This window comes from Entelurus aequoreus, linkage group LG08 (genome assembly GCF_033978785.1).
Source record: "Entelurus aequoreus isolate RoL-2023_Sb linkage group LG08, RoL_Eaeq_v1.1, whole genome shotgun sequence".
Classification (NCBI taxonomy): Eukaryota; Metazoa; Chordata; class Actinopteri; order Syngnathiformes; family Syngnathidae; genus Entelurus; species Entelurus aequoreus.
In genome coordinates this window covers 56,964,333-56,982,908 of record NC_084738.1, presented here as the reverse complement: position 1 = coordinate 56,982,908, position 18,576 = coordinate 56,964,333, and the positions used below count along the sequence as shown (strand labels likewise).

Here is an 18,576-nt window from a genome sequence, read left to right as displayed (position 1 = left end):
ATCCTCAAAAAAATTGTAGCACAGCAGCTAAATGAACACTTAGCGTCTAACAATCTCTGTGAACCTTTTCAATCCGGTTTCAGGGCAAATCACTCTACGGAGACAGCCCTCGCAAAAATGACTAATGATCTATTGCTAACGATGGATTCTGATGCTTCATCTATGTTGCTACTTCTTGATCTTAGCGCCACTTTCGATACTGTTGATCATAATATTTTATTAGAGCGTATCAAAACGCGTATTGGGATGTCAGACTTAGCCTTGTCTTGGTTTAACTCTTATCTTACTGACAGGATGCAGTGTGTCTCCCAAAACAATGTGACCTCGGACTATGTTAAGGTAACGTGCGGAGTTCCCCAGGGTTCGGTTCTTGGCCCTGCACTCTTTAGTATTTACATGCTGCCGCTAGGTGACATCATACGCAAATACAGTGTTAGCTTTCACTGTTATGCTGATGACACCCAACTCTACATGCCCCTAAAGCTGACCAACACGCCGGATTGTAGTCAGCTGGAGGCGTGTCTTAATGAAATTAAACAATGGATGTCCGCTAACCTTTTGCAACTCAACGCTAAGAAAACGGAAATGCTGATTATCGGTCCTGCTCAACACCGACATCTATTTAAAAATACCACCTTAACATTTGACAACCAAACAATTAAACAAGGTGACTCTGTTAAGAATCTGGGTATTATCTTCGACCCAACTCTCTCGTTTGAGTCGCACATTAAAAGTGTTACTAAAACGGCCTTCTTTCATCTCCGTAATATCGCTAAAATTCGTCCCATTTTGTCCACAAGCGATGCTGAGATCATTATCCATGCGTTCGTTACATCTCGTCTCGATTACTGTAACGTTTTATTTTCAGGCCTCCCTATGTCTAGCATTAAAAGATTACAGATGGTACAAAATGCGGCTGCTAGACTTTTGACAAAAACAAGAAAGTTTGATCATATTACGCCTATACTGGCCCACTTGCACTGGCTTCCTGTGCACCTAAGATGCGACTTTAAGATTTTACTACTTACGTATAAAATACTACACGGTCAAGCTCCTGCCTATCTTGCCGATTGTATTGTACCATATGTCCCGGCAAGAAATCTGCGTTCAAAGAACTCCGGCTTATTAGTGATTCCCAGCGCCCAAAAAAAGTCTGCGGGCTATAGAGCGTTTTCTATTCGGGCTCCAATACTATGGAATGCCCTCCCGGTAAAAGTTAGAGATGCTACCTCAGTAGAATCATTTAAGTCTCATCTTAAAACTCATTTGTATACTCTAGCCTTTAAATAGACTCCCTGTTTAGACCAGTTGATCTGCCGTTTCTTTTCTTTGCTTTTCTACTCTGCTCCAAACCCGGGGTGGACCGCTAGCCTGTTCATCAGATGGGAACATCTCTACGCTGCTGACCCGTCTCCACTCGGGATGGTTCCTGCTTGCCCCACTATGGACTGGACTCTCGCTGATGTGTTAGACTTTCACAATATTATGTCAGACCCCCTCGACATCCATTGCTTTCGGTCTCCCCTAGAGGGGGGGGGGGGGGGGGGTACCCACATATGCGGTCCTCTCCAAGGTTTCTCATAGTCATTCACATTGACGTCCCACTGGAGTGAGTTTTCCTTGCCCGTATGTGGGCTCTGTACCGAGGATGTCGTTGTGGCTTGTACAGCCCTTTGAGACACTTGTGATTTAGGGCTATATAAATAAACATTGATTGATTGATTGATTGATTGATTTTATTTTTGGGGCTCCCTCAAGTTAGGTCCTAGAGACCCAGAAGGGTTTCAGTCTTAAAAAAGGTTAAAAATAAGTCGTATATTATTTTTTTCATAAAAGCCTTGAATCTCTAATTCTATTCATTATTTTTTTTTTACATTTTACGAGCTTTTTGTCGAAACTGTGGTTTTTGGGGCTAAAATACAAAATATACAATATTTTTCCCAAAAAGATTTTCAAAGTGGAATATTCGATGTGAAGTAATTGGATCCCTAAATAGGTCAATAATTCATAGCAAAGTCGATTTTAATTTTAATTTTTTATTTTTTTTATAGCAAAGACAGTTATTAAATTCCACTAAAATTCTCGGGGATCCAAAAGTGCCCCACTCATAAAAAGGTCATGCTTTTTTTTTTTCATTCAACACTTTAATCTCTATATCAGCTTCAGATAATATATAGTGTAATTAGTTTAGTATATGTATTATAACAATCAATAGAATAATTAGTATAATTAGTAATAGTATATAATTAGTATGTTTTTTAAATATAATTTTCATATTTTTGTTGTATTTATGTCCTTAAATCAGTCAATAATTCATAGCAACATTGATTTTGATTCATTATTATTTTTTGAGAAATTATTTTAAAAAATGGTGTTATTAGAGTCAACATTGCAACTTTTTCTCGTTGCATTCCACCTATTTGCTCTTTTATTCCACTTTTTAATGTTTTAAAAAAAAAAAAGTTGTAGTATTTTTACAACGATGTGCTGCGGGCCGGTAAAACATTAGCTGCGGGCCGCAAATGGCCCCCGGGCCACACTTTGGACACCCCTGGGTTAGACAAAAAAAACTGTAGCACAAACGAATAAGACTGTCAGGCTTGGTAAAAAGGATAGGACTCAGATGCAGAGTAGGGAACTTCGACAGGCTTTTATTTTGACAGGTTCCTTTCACCTCCAGAGTAAAGGAATACAATATCTATTTGAACAAAAAACTAGTCGTCGAAAAAGTTTCCAAAAAAATAGGAACAACCGAAAATCACTCAGAACGGAGGAAAACACAAAAGCAAAGACAAACTATAATTGGCGCCGTATATGCTATAAAATTTATTAACACAAAAACGCTCCAACAGGAGGAAGAAACAACGGCTATGAAAAATTCTACACTTATCTAATCTATTTAAATTTAACAAAAAATTTGAGGAAAGAATGAAAAATAACTGATAACTCACCACTTCGGCTGAATAAACTAAATAACAAAATCACTCTGCTGAGGAGGAAGAAAGGAAAACTCAAAATAGCAATGAAGGGATTCAGGATCAAGAAACATAAGCACAAGACGAGGCAATGCAAGACATGGACATCGAAGCCAGAGAGGCACGAATACACGAGACAATCTGGCACAGAACAAAGGGAGGAGTGGGCTTATAAGACACATGAGAGTAATAGGGAACAGTTGGAAACAATCAGGGAACTGGGATGACGTCAGACTGATGACACAAAAGCAAGGGCAAGTGACTTGAAATGAGAGGAGAGTTACTTTTCAAACTAAAACATGCAAATCACAAGACAGAAAAAAACCAAGACAAGACATCCCTCACCGCGGTGTGACAAAGACGAGTTTGAGTGATTTTGACAAGTGGGGGCCGGGGGTGGGTATAAATAATAACAACAAAAACTATAACATAAAAACTATAATAGTTTAAAGCAACAATTTAGCAACACAAACCTATTAACAAGGTGTGTGTTAATAGCCTAAAAACTATACAACTTTAACAAATTAAAAACTATAAACGGCAATAACATACAAACTATAATAGTTGGACAAAACAATTTTGCAGCACAAATGTAGCACAAACGTTTGGGACAAGTTTGAGAGGAGTTTGACAAGGTTGGGGGTGGGCTGGTTATGAATAATACCATGTTGATAACAAAAAGTATAACAATTTGACAAAACAATTGTGCAACTCAAACCTGCACAAATGTAGCACAAACATTCAAAATAAGTCTGGGGAGATTTTGAGAAAGTGAGGGAAGGGGGGGAAGGGTTATTAATAATAACACGCTAATAACATAAAAATTATATCATATAACATAACTGTAATTGTTAGACAAAAACATTGCAGCACAAACGATTGAGGCATGTTTGGGGAGATTTTGACACGGTGGTTATGACGTTATTGACATAAAAAGTATAAAAGGTTAACATAAAAACTACAATAGACAAACAAAATGTTGCAGCACATACATAACACAAATGTTTGGGACAAGTTTGGGGCGATTTTGACAAGGAGGTTATGAATGATAAAACGTTAACATAAAACATTTTCCATAAAAACTATGATAGACAAAAAAAATGTAAGCACAAACGTAGCACAAATGTATGGGACAAGTTTGGGGAAATGTTGACATGGAGATTATAAATCATAAAACATAAATAACCAAAACCTAATATTTCGAATAATAAAACGTTGATAACATAAAAACAATAATGGTTAGACAAAAAATTGCAGCACAAAACAGCAAAAATGTTTGGGGATATTTTGACAAGGTGGTTATGAATAATAAAACGTTAACATAAAAATATAATAGTTAGACAAAATACATTTGTAGCACAAACGATTGGGACGAGTTTTGAGTGGGGGGGGGATGGTTATGGATAATAACACATTAATAATATTACAAACAAAACATAACATAAAAACTATAATAGACAAAAAATGTTGCAGCACAAACATAACACAAACGTTTGAGACAAGTTAGGAGCGATTTTGACATTGATTGGGGGAGTCTGGTTATGAATGCGAACATGTTAATAACATAACTTTAAAACGTTAATAACTTAAACACTATAATAGACAAAACAAATTGCAGCACAAATGTAGCACAAATGCTTTGAGACAAGTTTGGGAGATTTTGACGAGGTAGTTATGAATAATAAAACGTTATGAACATAAAAACATAAAACCTTAATAACATTAAAAAAAGTATAATCAAATCAAATCAACTTTATTTATAAAGCCAAATGGGCAGGTTAAAAGATAATACGAGAACCGAGCAAACAGAACACGATAAAAAATAAATAAATAAAATATAAAAACAGGTTCACAGCAGGTGTATTATGGGGCGCCATTGCAGGATGGATATCACTCAGTGTTAAAAGCCATGGAATAAAAGTATGTTTTTAAGAGAGATTTAAAAACAGGAAGAGAGGAGGCTTGTCTAACACTAAGAGATAGGTCGTTCCAGAGCTTGGGAGCAGCAGCAGCAACAGCTCTGTCACCTCTAAGCTTCAGCCTTGTGTCCGGAACCGTCAGTAGCAGCTGATCGGCTGATCTTAGGGATCGGGTGGGGCAGTAAGGCTGAAGGAGGTCGGAGAGATATGTTGGCGCGAGGTTGTTTAGACATTTAAAAACAAATAAAAGGAGTTTAAAATTGATTCTGTAACGCACAGGGAGCCAGTGAAGGGACGCTAATATAGGGGTGATGTGCTCGCGTCTGCGGGTCTGTGTTAGCAGACGAGCAGCAGAGTTCTGCACAAGCTGCAGGCGGGCGAGGGAGGCCTGGCTAATGCCTACATACAGGGCATTGCAGTAGTCTAAACGAGTCGAGATAAAGGCGTGGATTAATTTCTCGAGATCATGTCCTGATAGAAGCGGTTTCACTTTCGCTATTTGGCATAATTGATAAAAGCTTTTTTGTACGACGCTGCTGATTTGTTTTTCGAATTTAAAATCTGAGTCGAACTTTACCCCCAGGTTTGTGACACAGTCGCTGAGATACGGGGTCAGAGTGCCGAGGTCAACGTTGGGGGAGGGGGAGCGACTTGGACCGAACAACATAACTTATGTTTTATCTTCATTTAGGCTCAGGAAGTTAGCTGAAAGCCAGGCTTTGATGTCGTGCAGGCAGTCAATAAGACGTTGAACCGTGTTATTTTGTGCCATGGGAAAATAAATCTGGCAATCATCGGCATAAAAATGAAATGCAATATCGTACTTCCTAAAAATAGAACCGAGGGGGAGAAGGTAAAACGCAAATAAGATTGGGGCAAGGATTGAGCCCTGGGGAACCCCATGTGGTAAAGGAGCTGTGGAAGACATAAAACTGTCTATTTTTACACAAAAACTCCTGTCGGTTAGGTACGACCGGAACCAGTTGAGGTCGGCGCCCTTAATGCCCACACAGTTCTCAAGACGAGTGATTAAGGTGGCGTGGTCGACGGTGTCGAAAGCAGCAGACAAATCTAAAAGCACCAGGACAACATATTTACCAGAATCAGTTGACAGGAGGATATCGTTAAAAACTTTTAGAAGCGCTGACTCTGTGCAGTGGAGGGCTTTAAAACCGGACTGGAACAACTCAGTGATACCATTATCCTCTAAGAAGGGCAACAATTCACTGGAGACAACCTTCCCTAATATTTTAGAAATGTATGGAAGATTAGAGATAGGTCTAAGGTTAGAGAGGAGAGAGGGGTCGAGGCTTGGTTTTTTAAGTAGAGGTCGTACCACTGCATGTTTAAACTCTACTGGAACTATTCCAGAAGAGAGGCTACTATTGATAATGTTAAGGACACTTGATCCAATAATAGCAAGTACCTCCTTAAACAGGCAAGGTGGGAGGGAGTCTGCAGGAGAACCAGAGGGCTTCATATGACTAATATGACAATAAATAATGATAATAGACAATAAATGTTGCAGCACAAATATTTGGGACAAATTTGGGGACATTTTGACATGTTGGTTATAAATCATAAAACATAAATCACCAAAACATAATGCTCTGAATAATAATATGTTAACATAAAAACTATAATGATTAGACAAAAAAAATTGCAGCACAAACCAGCACAAATTTAGCACAAATGTTTGAGACAAGTCTGGGGATATTTTGACAAGGTGGTTATGAATAATAAAACGTTATTAACATAAAAACTTAATAACAAAAACAGTATAACAGACAAAAAATGTTGCAGAACAAACGTTTGGGACAAGTTTGGGGAGATTTTGACATGGTGGTTATAAATCATAAAACAGAAATGACCAAAACCTAATATTTTGAATAATAAAACGTTAATAACATAAAAACTATAAAGGTTAGACAAGAAATTGCAGCACAAACAAGCACAAATGTTTGAGACAAGTTTGGGGATATTTTGACAAGGTGGTTATGAATAATAAAACGTTAATAACATAAAAATATAATAGTTAGACAAAATACATTTGTAGCACAAACGATTGGGACAAGTTTGGGGAAGGTTATGGATAATAATAACACATTAATAATATTAAAAACAAAACAACGTAATAACATAAAAACTATTAATAGACAAAAAAATGTTGCAGCACAAACACAACACAAACGTTTGAGACAAGTTTGGAGCGATTTTGAAATCGATTGGGAGGTTCTGGTTATGAATACGAACACCTTAAAAATATAAAAACTTTAAAATGTTAATAACTTAACCACTAAGATAGCCCCAAAAAAATTGCAGCACAAATGTAGCACAAATGTTTGAGACAAGTTTGGGAGATTTGACAAGGTAGTTATAAATAAAAAAAACGTTAACATAAAAACATAAAACCTTAATAACATGAAATATATAATAGACAAAATAATAATAATGCAGCACAAACGTAGCACAAATTTTTGGGACAAGTTTGCGGAGATTTTGACATGGTGGTTATAAATCATAAAACACCAAAACGTAATATTTTGAATAATAAAATGTTTAACATAAAAACTATAATGGTTAGACAAAAAAATTTCAGCACAAACCAGCACAAATGTTTGAGACAAGTCTGGGGATATTTTGACAAGGTGGTTATGAATAATAAAACATTAATAACAAACACATAATAGACAAAATTCATTTGTAGCACAAACGATTGGGGGTGGGGGTGATAGTTATGGATAATAACACTTTAATAACATTCAAAACTATAAAACGTTAATACCACAATAGACAAAAAAATGTTGCAACACAAACATAACACAAACTTTTGAGTTTGGAGCGATTTTGACATCGATTGTGGGAGTCTGGTTATGAATATGAACACGTTAACATAAAAACTGTAAAACATTAATAACTTATACACTATAATAGACAAAAAAATTGCAGCACAAACCAGTACAAATGTAGCACAAATGTTTGAGACAAGTTTGGGAGATTTTGACATGGTGGTTATAAATCATAAATCACCAAAACCTAATACAGTATTTCGAATAATAAAATTTTAACATAAAAACTATAATGGTTAGACAAAAAATTGCAGCACAAATGTTTGAGACAAGTTTGGGGATATTTTGACAAGGTGGTTATGAATAATAAAACGATTACAACATAAAAATATGATAGTTAGACAAAAGAAATTGGTAGCACAAAGTTTTGGGACAAGTTTGGGTTGGGGATGATGGTTATGGATAATAACACATTAATAATATTAAAAGCAATACAACATACTAACATAAAAACAAAAAGACAAAAAAATGTTGCAGCACAAACATAACAAACGTTTGAGACAAGTTTGGAGCGATTTTGACATCAATTGGGGGGGTCTGGTTATGAATACAAACACGTTAATAACATACAAACTTTAAAACATTAATAACTTAAAGACTATAATGGACAAACAAATTACAGCACAAACCAGCACAAATGTTTGAGACCGGTTTGGGGAGATTTTGACATAGTAGTTATGAATAATAAAACGTTAACAAAAAAACTTAATAAAATAAAAACTATAATAGACAAAAAATGTTGCAGCACAAAAGTAGCACAAATGTTTGGGACAGGTTTGGTGAGATTTTGACATGGTGGTTATAAATCATAAAACATAAATAACCAAAACCTAATATTTCGATTAATAAAATGTTAATACTAAAACTAAAATGGTTAGAAAAAAAAAATTGCAGCACAAATGTAGCACAAATGTTTGAGACAAGTTTGGGGATATTTTGACCAGGTGGTTATGAATAATAAAACGTTATTGACATAAAAACATAATAACATAAAAACTATAATAGACAAAAAATGTTGCAGCACAAAAGTAGCACAAACGTTTGGGACAAGTTTGGGGAGATTTTGACATGGTGGTTATAAAACATAAATCACCAAAACTTAATACAGTATTTCGAATAATAAAATGTTAACATAAAAACTATAATGGTTAGACAAGAAATTGCAGCACAAATGATTGAGACAAGTTTGGGGATATTTTGACAAGGTGGGTATGAATAATAAAACGTTAATAACATAAAAATATTATAGACAAAATACATTTGTAGCACAAACGATTGGAGGTGGGAGGGGATAATTATGGTTAATAACACATTAATAACAATAACAATTATACAACGTTATTTAATACCATAAAAACTATAATAGACAAAAAATGTTGCAGCACAAACATAACACAAACGTTTGGAGCGATTTTGACACCGATTTGGGGGGGGGCTGGTTATGAATATGAACACATTAATAACATTAAAGCTTTAATTACTTAAACACTATCCATCCATCCATCCATTTTCTACCGCTTGTCACTAACCAGCACAAATGTAGCACAAATGTTTCAGACAAGTTTGGGAGATTTTGACAAGGTAGTTATGAATGATAAAACGTTATTAACATAAAAACATAATTAATCCTTAGTAACAAAAACTATAATAGACAAAAAAATGTTGCAGCACAAAAGTAGCACAAACGTTTGAGACAAGTTTAGGGAGATTTTGACATGGTGATTATAAATCATAAAACAAATCACCAAAACCTAATATTTTGAATAATAGGATGTTAATAACAAAAAAACTATATTGATTAGACAAAAAATTGCAGCACGAACCAGCACAAATTTAGCACAAATGTTTGAGACAAGTTTGGGCATATTTTGAAAGGGTGGTTATTAATAATAAAACGATAACAACATCAAAATAGAATAGTTAAACCAAATACACTTCTAACACAAACCGATTGGGACAAATTTGGGGTGGGGAGGATGGTTATGGATAATAACACATTAATAACATTAAAACTATAAAACGTTAATACCATAAAAACTATAATAGACAAAAAAATGTTGCAGCATGAAGATAAACGTTTGAGACAAGTTTGGAGCGATTTTGACATTGATTGGGGGGTTATGAACAATAACTCAATAACATGAAAACTAAAATAGTTAGACAAAAACATATTGCAGCACACATGTAGCACAAATGTTTGAGACAAGTTTTGGGGGAGGCTAGTTTATGAATAATAACACATTAATAACATAACTATAAAACGTTAATAAAAAACGGTAATATAAAAATTACAATAGTTTGACAAAAACATTTTGCAGCACAAATGTAGCACAAACCTTTGAGACAAGACTGGGGAGATATTGACAAGGTTATGAATAATAACACGTTGACAACATTAAAACTATAATCGTTAAATGTTGTTTGCAGCACAAAGAACGTTGTTATTTTCCTATTTGTAATTAAAGGCGGCCGACTTGACTCGGGTTGTGGGGACGTGTGCTGACCTGTGCACTTTGACCCCACAGGTGGGCTGGAGCACTACCAAGGACTATCACACCTTTGTGTGGGTGGAGCCATGTGGGGACCAGCAGCCAGTGAGCAGGCAGGCGTGTTTCAAAGGTGCAACACGAACAACGTCAGAGGCGATCGAACAAGCTACACGTCGTTTCATTCCTCACCCGTGCTCCCCCTTTCCCAGATTACTACCTGCCCAAGGATGACGTGGACTTCTACCAGTTCTGCTACGTGGACAGCTCGGGCCACGTGTGCGGTGCCAGCACGCCGTTCTGCTTCAAAACTGAGACGGAGCCAAGTGCAGAGTCCACGTTTGACAATGACCTCTGGGTTATTACCACACAGGTATCACAAATCCTGCATTAGAATTTACGCCAGGTGTGTCCAAAGGTCCCCAGACCGGGTTTTATTGGTCTGTCTACAACAAAACTACAAAATACAGCAGAGAGAAGAAAATGCTGAAATGTAGACGCGGGTCACGCTAACTCCTACGAGTCAATCAATCAATGTTTATTTATATAGCCCTAAATCACAAGTGTCTCAAAGGGCTGCACAAGCCACGACAACATCCTCGGTTCAGAGCCCACAAAGCCCACAGAGTGTTCCGATACAACTTCTGCTACGATACCGATGTTGATCCGATGCGATATTAGCACGAATCATACCTAAAAAATGTGTCTTTCATCATTGGATGGTGTGAAAAACACTAACCTATTCATTATTAACAGTTTGGAATGGACTCATAAATGGGTTATACTTGTATAGCGCTTTTCTACCTTCAAGGTACTCAAAGCGCTTTGACAGTATTTCCACATTTTTACCCATTCACACACACATTCACACACTGATGGCGGGAGCTGCCATGCAAGGCGCTAACCAGCAGCCATCAGAGGCAAAGGGTGAAGTGTCTTGCCCAAGGACACAACGGACGTGACTAGGAAGGTAGAAGGTGGGAATTGAACCCCAGTAACCAACTTATGCTGTCTTTAAGTTAAAGTGGAGTGGTACTTTTGTTTAGTGACATCTAGTGGTCACAATAATTCATGAAGTTAAGGCTCATGAGTTGCAGTAAATTGAGTGATGCGGACACGCTTGTTACTGGATACTTTAATACACTTCTGCCTTGGAGACTTTGTATGTGTTCGTAACATGCAACAAAAATGATTTAATACTTGTTTTTATTCACAAATGTGCTGTTTTACACTGCAATTTTCTTCAATTGTCAAGGGTGCAAAAAAGTCGATTGTTACTTATCCCGATTCTAAATCGATTCATAATTTTTAAAAATGTATTTTAAGAAAAAACTTTTTTCCTTTTTTTTTTTTAATAAAAAAATGTTTTAAGCCCATCTCCACGCAACCATAAAGAGATTTTTCTAAACTGCAACCTGTCTTGAAAACGTTCCATTATTAGAATAATTACACCAAATAATACATTGCGAGAATCTGTTTGAATCGAGAATCAATTCTGAAATCGAATCGTCACCCCAGGAATCAGAATCGTATCGAATCGTTTGGCGCCCAAAGATTCCAACCCCTATCAATGATTATTACATATGTCTAGCATGTGTGCTATTGTTTGCTTAGCTGTTGTGTAGCTGTGAGCTACACACACATGTAAAATGTCAATGAATGAATGAGCGGGCGCTTCACATGAAATTTGACCACAAACGTGTTCCTAGCCTCTTCCTGCTCCGTCACTGATGAGCATATGATAGCAAGTTTGCGCAGATATTCCCATTGTCCTCCATGACGCCCAGGCTTAGTGCTGGCCTTGCAAACAGTCGTACCGGGATTACGTGTGCCAGGATAAAATGTATCTTTTGAATTTGCACTAAAATATTTGTTTTTGTAATTTTAAAATTACATTTGTTTTCATTTTTTCATTTTTCTAGTACAAAATTAAAAGAAAATTCTCCCATCAATTAGTTTTAGAACAAAAAAATGCATTTTTATTAGCCTTTTTACTGGTCATATTAACTCTTCTTAGGTTCTTATTTTTTATTGTTATTATTACTATTATTATTCTCTCAATGTTGTGTTTTTATTCCGTCTTTAATTTATTTTTACTTGTGTTTTAAAATATGTGTTATACTATTTTTTAGATGGTGTTAATTTTAGTTATTATCCAGTGGGGACACCTCAAATGTTGTTTTTATTCATTTATTATATAAATATATTATATATTATATTATATATATATAAAAATGGGACCCATTGCCTCCCTGCTTGGCACTCAGCATCAAGGGTTGGAATAGGGGGTTAAATCACCAAAAATTATTCCCGGTCACAGCCCCGCTGCTGCTCACTGCTCCCCTCACCTCCCAGGGGGTGAGCAAGGGGATGGGTCAAATGCAGAGGACAAATTTCACCACATCTAGTGTGTGTGTAACAATCATTGGTACTTACCTTTAACTTATTAATATTTTATTTTTCACTTATATTTTAAAATGTGTTATACTATTTTTTTTTTTTGGCCCTAGTGTGTGAATGTGAGTGTGAATGTTGTCTATCTGTGTTGGCCCTGCGATGAGGTGGCGACTTGTCCAGGGTGTACGCCGCCTTCCGCCCGATTGTAGCTGAGATGGGCTCCAGCGCCCCCCGCAGCCCCGAAGGGAATAAGCGGTGGAGAATGGATGGATGGGATGGACTATTTTTTTAGATGGTGTTAATTTTAGTTATTGTCCAGTGGGGCACCTCAAATGTTATGTTTTTATTCATTTATTTTTGCTTATATTTTAAAATATCTGTTTTACTATTTTTAGATGGTGTTTATTTTAGTTATCCAGTGGGGATGCCTATAATGTTATGTTTTTATTCATTTATTAATTTATTTATTTGAAGACCTCAATAAAAGATAAAAACAAGGAACCCAGATTTCCCTCGCCCGGACGCGGGTCACCGGGGCCCCCCTCTGGAGCCAGGCCCGGAGGTGGGGCACGATGGCGAGCGCCTGGTGGCCGGGCCTGTCCCCATGGGGCCCGGCCGGGCACAGCCCGAAGAGGCAACGTGGGTCCCCCCTCCAATGGGCTCACCACCCATAGCAGAGGTCATAGAGGTCGGGTGCGAAGTGAGCTGGGCGGCGGCCGAAGGCAGGGCACTTGGCGGTCCGATCCTCGGCTACAGAAGCTAGCTCTCGGGACGTGGAACGTCACCTCGCTGGGGGGGAAGGAGCCTGAGCTAGTGCGCGAGGTGGAGAAGTTCCGGCTAGACATAGTCGGACTCACTTCGACGCACAGCAAGGGCTCTGGAACCAGTTCTCTCGAGAGGGGCTGGACTCTCTTCCACTCTGGCGTTGCCGGCAGTGAGAGGCAACGGGCTTGGGTGGCAATTCTTGTTGCCCCCCGGCTCAGAGCCTGCATGTTGGAGTTCAACCCGGTGGACGAGAGGGTAGCTTCCCTCCGCCTTCGGGTGGGGGAACGGGTCCTGACTATGGTTTGCGCTTACGCGCCAAACCGCAGCTCAGAGTACCCACCCTTTTTGGATTCGCTCGAGGGAGTACTTGAGAGTGCTCCCCCGGGTGATTCCCTCGTTCTACTGGGGGACTTCAACGCTCATGTTGGCAGCGACAGTGAAACCTGGAGAGGCGTGATTGGGAAGAATGGCCCGAGCGATGTTTTGTTATTGGACTTTTGTGCCCGTCACAGATTGTCCATAACGAACACCATGTTCAAACATAAGGGTGTCCATATGTGCACTTGGCACCAGGACACCCTAGGCCACAGTTCCATGATCGACTTTGTAGTTGTGTCGTCGGATTTGCGGCCTCATGTTTTAGACACTCGGGTGAAGAGAGGGGCGGAGCTTTCTACCGATCACCACCTGGTGGTGAGTTGGCTGCGATGGTGGGGAAGGATGCCGGACAGACCAGGCAGGCCCAAACGCATTGTGAGGGTTTGCTGGGAACGTCTGGCAGAGTCTCCTGTCAGAGAGAGTTTCAATTCCCACCTCCGGAAGAACTTTGAACATGTCACGAGGGAGGTGCTGGACATTGAGTCCGAATGGACCATGTTCCGCGCCTCTATTGTCGAGGCGGCTGATTGGAGCTGTGGCCGCAAGGTAGTTGGTGCCTGTCGTGGCGGTAATCCTAGAACCCGTTGGTGGACACCGGCGGTGAGGGATGCCGTCAAGCTGAAGAAGGAGTCCTATCGGGTTCTTTTGGCTCATAGGACTCCTGAGGCAGCGGACAGGTACCGACAGGCCAAGCGGTGTGCGGCTTCAGCGGTCGCGGAGGCAAAAACTCGGACATGGGAGGAGTTCGGGGAAGCCATGGAAAACGACTTCCGGACGGCTTCGAAGCGATTCTGGACCACCATCCGCCGCCTCAGGAAGGGGAAGCAGTGCACTATCAACACCGTGTATGGTGAGGATGGTGTTCTGCTGACCTCGACTGCGGATGTTATGGATCGGTGGAGGGAATACTTCGAAGACCTCCTCAATCCCACCAACACGTCTTCCTATGAGGAAGCAGTGCCTGGGGAATCTGTGGTGGGCTCTCCTATTTCTGGGGCTGAGGTTGCTGAGGTAGTTAAAAAGCTCCTCGGTGGCAAGGCCCCGGGGGTGGATGAGATCCGCCCGGAGTTCCTTAAGGCTCTGGATGCTGTGGGGCTGTCTTGGTTGACAAGACTCTGCAGCATCGCGTGGACATCGGGGGCGGTACCTCTGGATTGGCAGACCGGGGTGGTGGTTCCTCTCTTTAAGAAGGGGAACCGGAGGGTGTGTTCTAACTATCGTGGGATCACACTCCTCAGCCTTCCCGGTAAGGTCTATTCGGGTGTGCTGGAGAGGAGGCTACGCCGGATAGTCAAACCTCGGATTCAGGAGGAACAGTGTGGTTTTCGTCCTGGTCGTGGAACTGTGGACCAGCTCTATACTCTCGGCAGGGTCCTTGAGGGTGCATGGGAGTTTGCCCAACCAGTCTACATGTGTTTTGTGGACTTGGAGAAGGCATTCGACCGTGTCCCTTGGGAAGTCCTGTGGGGAGTGCTCAGAGAGTATGGGGTATCGGACTGTCTGATTGTGGCGGTCCGCTCCCTGTATGATCTGTTCATAACTTTTATGTACAGAATTTCTAGGCGCAGTCAAGGTGTTGAGGGGATCTGGTTTGGTGGCTGCAGGATTAGGTCTCTGCTTTTTGCAGATGATGTGGTCCTGATGGCTTCATCTGGGCAGGATCTTCAGCTCTCGCTGGATCGGTTCGCAGCTGAGTGTGAAGCGACTGGGATGAGAATCAGCACCTCCAAGTCCGAGTCCATGGTTCTCGCCCGGAAAAGGGTGGAGTGCCATCTCCGGGTTGGGGAGGAAACCCTGCCCCAAGTGGAGGAGTTCAAGTACCTTGGAGTCTTGTTCACGAGTGGGGGAGGAGTGGATCGTGAGATCGACAGGCGGATCGGTGCGGCGTCTTCAGTAATGCGGACGCTGTATCTTTCCGTTGTGGTGAAGAAGGAGCTGAGCCGGAAGGCAAAGCTCTCAATTTACCGGTCGATCTACGTTCCCATCCTCACCTATGGTCATGAGCTTTGGGTTATGACCGAAAGGACAAGATCACGGGTACAAGCGGCCGAAATGAGTTTCCTCCGCCGGGTGGCGGGGCTCTCCCTTAGAGATAGGGTGAGAAGCTCTGCCATCCGGGGGGAGCTCAAAGTAAAGCCGCTGCTCCTCCACATCGAGAGGAGCCAGTTGAGGTGGTTCGGGCATCTGGTCAGGATGCCACCCGAACGCCTCCCTAGGGAGGTGTTTAGGGCACGTCCGACCGGTAGGAGGCCACGGGGAAGACCCAGGACACGTTGGGAAGACTATGTCTCCCGGCTGGCCTGGGAACGCCTCGGGATCCCCCGGGAAGAGCTGGACGAAGTGGCTGGGGAGAGGGAAGTCTGGGTTTCCCTGCTTAGGCTGCTGCCCCCGCGACCCGACCTCGGATAAGCGGAAGAAGATGGATGGATGGATGGATATTAATTTATTTTTACTCATATTTTAAAATGTGTTACACAATTTTTTTAGATGGTATTAAATGTAGTTATTATCCAGTGGGGGCGCCTCAAATGTTGTGTTTTCACTTATTAATATATTATTTACATTTTATTTTTTACTTATATTTTAAAATATGTGATATACTACTTTTAGATGGTGTTAATTTTAGTTATTATCCCTTGGGGTCGCCTCAAATGTTATGTTTTTATTCATTCATTTTTCTTATATTTTAAAATATGTATTATACTATTTTTATATGGTGTTAACTTTAGTTATTATCTGTCATGTCTGTGTTAATCATGTTTTTGTTTTGCTTGGTTTTTGGACTCTTTTTTTAGTTCCTGGTTTCACTTCCTTGTTTTGTTTGGTTTCCATGGTCACCCATTAGTTTTCACCTGTCATGTCACGCACCTGTTTCACGTTTTGAGTCACGCGCCTGTCTGTGTTATTTAAGTCCATTGTTTTTCTGTTGTTCGTCCTGGCGACCTCGCACTTTTTCATCCCTCCACTTCATGTCATGTCACAGTTCTTTGCCAAGTAAGTTTTGTTCATTTATGCCACAGTTAGTGTTTTTGTTTTATTGTTCATAGTTTCTGCCTTTGTGCAAGTTTTGTGTTTATACCCAAGTTTTGTATTTCCGCCTTTGTGCGCGCCTTTTGTTTCCATAGTCAAGTTTTTACCTCCGCTGTGAGCGCTTTTTGTTTATTCCTTTTTTTTATTGTTAAAATTAAACATGTATTTAAATTCACGTCTTGCACGCGCCAATTTTCCGTTGCCTTCTGGGAGAAACAAAACCCAAGAACCAAGTCGTGACAGTAGGTCGCCAGCATAAAAATTCTCCCGCACGAAAATTGGACGCTTTTGACGAGGCTTCTTGGGCGGTCCTGCGCGCGATGGAGGAGGAAACGCTGCGCTACTCCTCCATGGAGCACAGAGACATGATGTGGGGGCCAAATGGAAGACTGGTGCCATTGTGCTCCATTTGGTCCGAGCCGCGGAAGCGTCGCCCAAGACGAAAGACTTCCGCGAGCCGGCAGGACACGCCGCTCCCCCTCCGGGCGGAAGCAAGCCACAGGCAGCCCGGCTTCCCCAGGATGACATCACAGACCAGGATTTTTTGTTTCTGAATTATTTTTCTTTTGATCATCCGCCTCCAACCAAAGACTCTAAAAACATGATAAGACATTACCAGGACATGTTTTTAGAAATCAGATCCTGTCAAGCCAAGCCACCCAAATTTCATGCCCCGCCCCCAGACTCAAGCCACGCCCACGTCACAACATGTTTCTTTTTTTTCACCCACTCAATCACATGTAGAAAAAAAAGGACATTTTGGACAATTTAGAGGGGAGGATTCTTCCCCCCTCCTGACCTCCCTCCACCCACTCCAAAAGACGGTTCCAGACCGCGGGGAGCGCGTCTGGGATCCGCTCCTTGAGGGGGGGGGTAGGGCTGGGAATTGTTCAGGTGGGGTGGGTCAGCATCGCCATGCCAAGCCACAGCCTCCAGCTCGGCCACCACCACCTGTCTTTCGACCAGCCAAGCCACAGCCACCAGCACGGCCGCCATCACCAGTCTTTCGACCTGACAAGCCACAGCCTCCAGCTAGGCCATCTCCACCTGCTCCACGCCCTGCTCCAAGGCTATCAACATGCCTAGCAGCTCCACCATGCCAAGCTCCACCATGCCCAGCTCAACGCCAAGCTCCACCATGCCCAGCTCCACGCCAAGCGCCACCCATGGCAGCTCCACGCCGCCAAGTTCCGCCAGTAGTAGCACCACGCCAAGTTCCGCTACCTGCTCCACGCCGCCAAGTGCCGCCAGTCGCAGCTTCACGCCGCCAAGTGCCGCCAGTCGCAGCTTCACGCCGCCAAGTGCCGCCAGTCGCAGCTTCGCGCCGCCAAGTGCCGCCAGTCGCAGCTTCACGCCGCCAAGACCAAGACCCCCCACGCCAAGACCAAGTCCAAGACCAACCATGCCAACACCAAGACCAACCATACCAAGACCAACCATGGCCACGCCAAGCTTCGCCGCCCGACGCGCCACGCCAAGCTTCGCCGCCCGACGCGCCACGCCAAGCTTCGCCGCCCGCTTCATCTGCTGCTTCTACGCCTGCCATGACGACGACGCGCCTGTCTTCTCGTCGGCCACGGATATGGCCGCTACCTGGTCGTCCGCCACGCCAAGTGCGCCCACTTCATCGTCTGCCACGGATGTGGCCCTTCCCGGGTCGCCCACCTCGCCCACATGACTATGCCTCGGTGGATTCGGGGCCACTTGGCCTGGCGACCCACCGCCATGTCCCCCTCCCGCCCTCCCATGGCTCTTGTTCATTTTTTTGTGTTGGGAC

The 18,576-nt window shown here is 41.7% G+C and overlaps 1 protein-coding gene across 1 annotated transcript in view; it reads left to right on the top strand.

Annotated features, from left to right (window-relative positions):
- Positions 1–18,576, top strand: part of calcoco2 (calcium binding and coiled-coil domain 2) — a 31,236-nt gene that overhangs the window by 2,843 nt on the left and 9,817 nt on the right. Inside the window, exons 3-4 of the mRNA XM_062056870.1 lie at positions 10,269–10,362; positions 10,442–10,602. Of these exons, the coding sequence (XP_061912854.1) occupies positions 10,269–10,362; positions 10,442–10,602 (255 nt within the window). The remainder of the gene's footprint in view (positions 1–10,268; positions 10,363–10,441; positions 10,603–18,576) is intronic.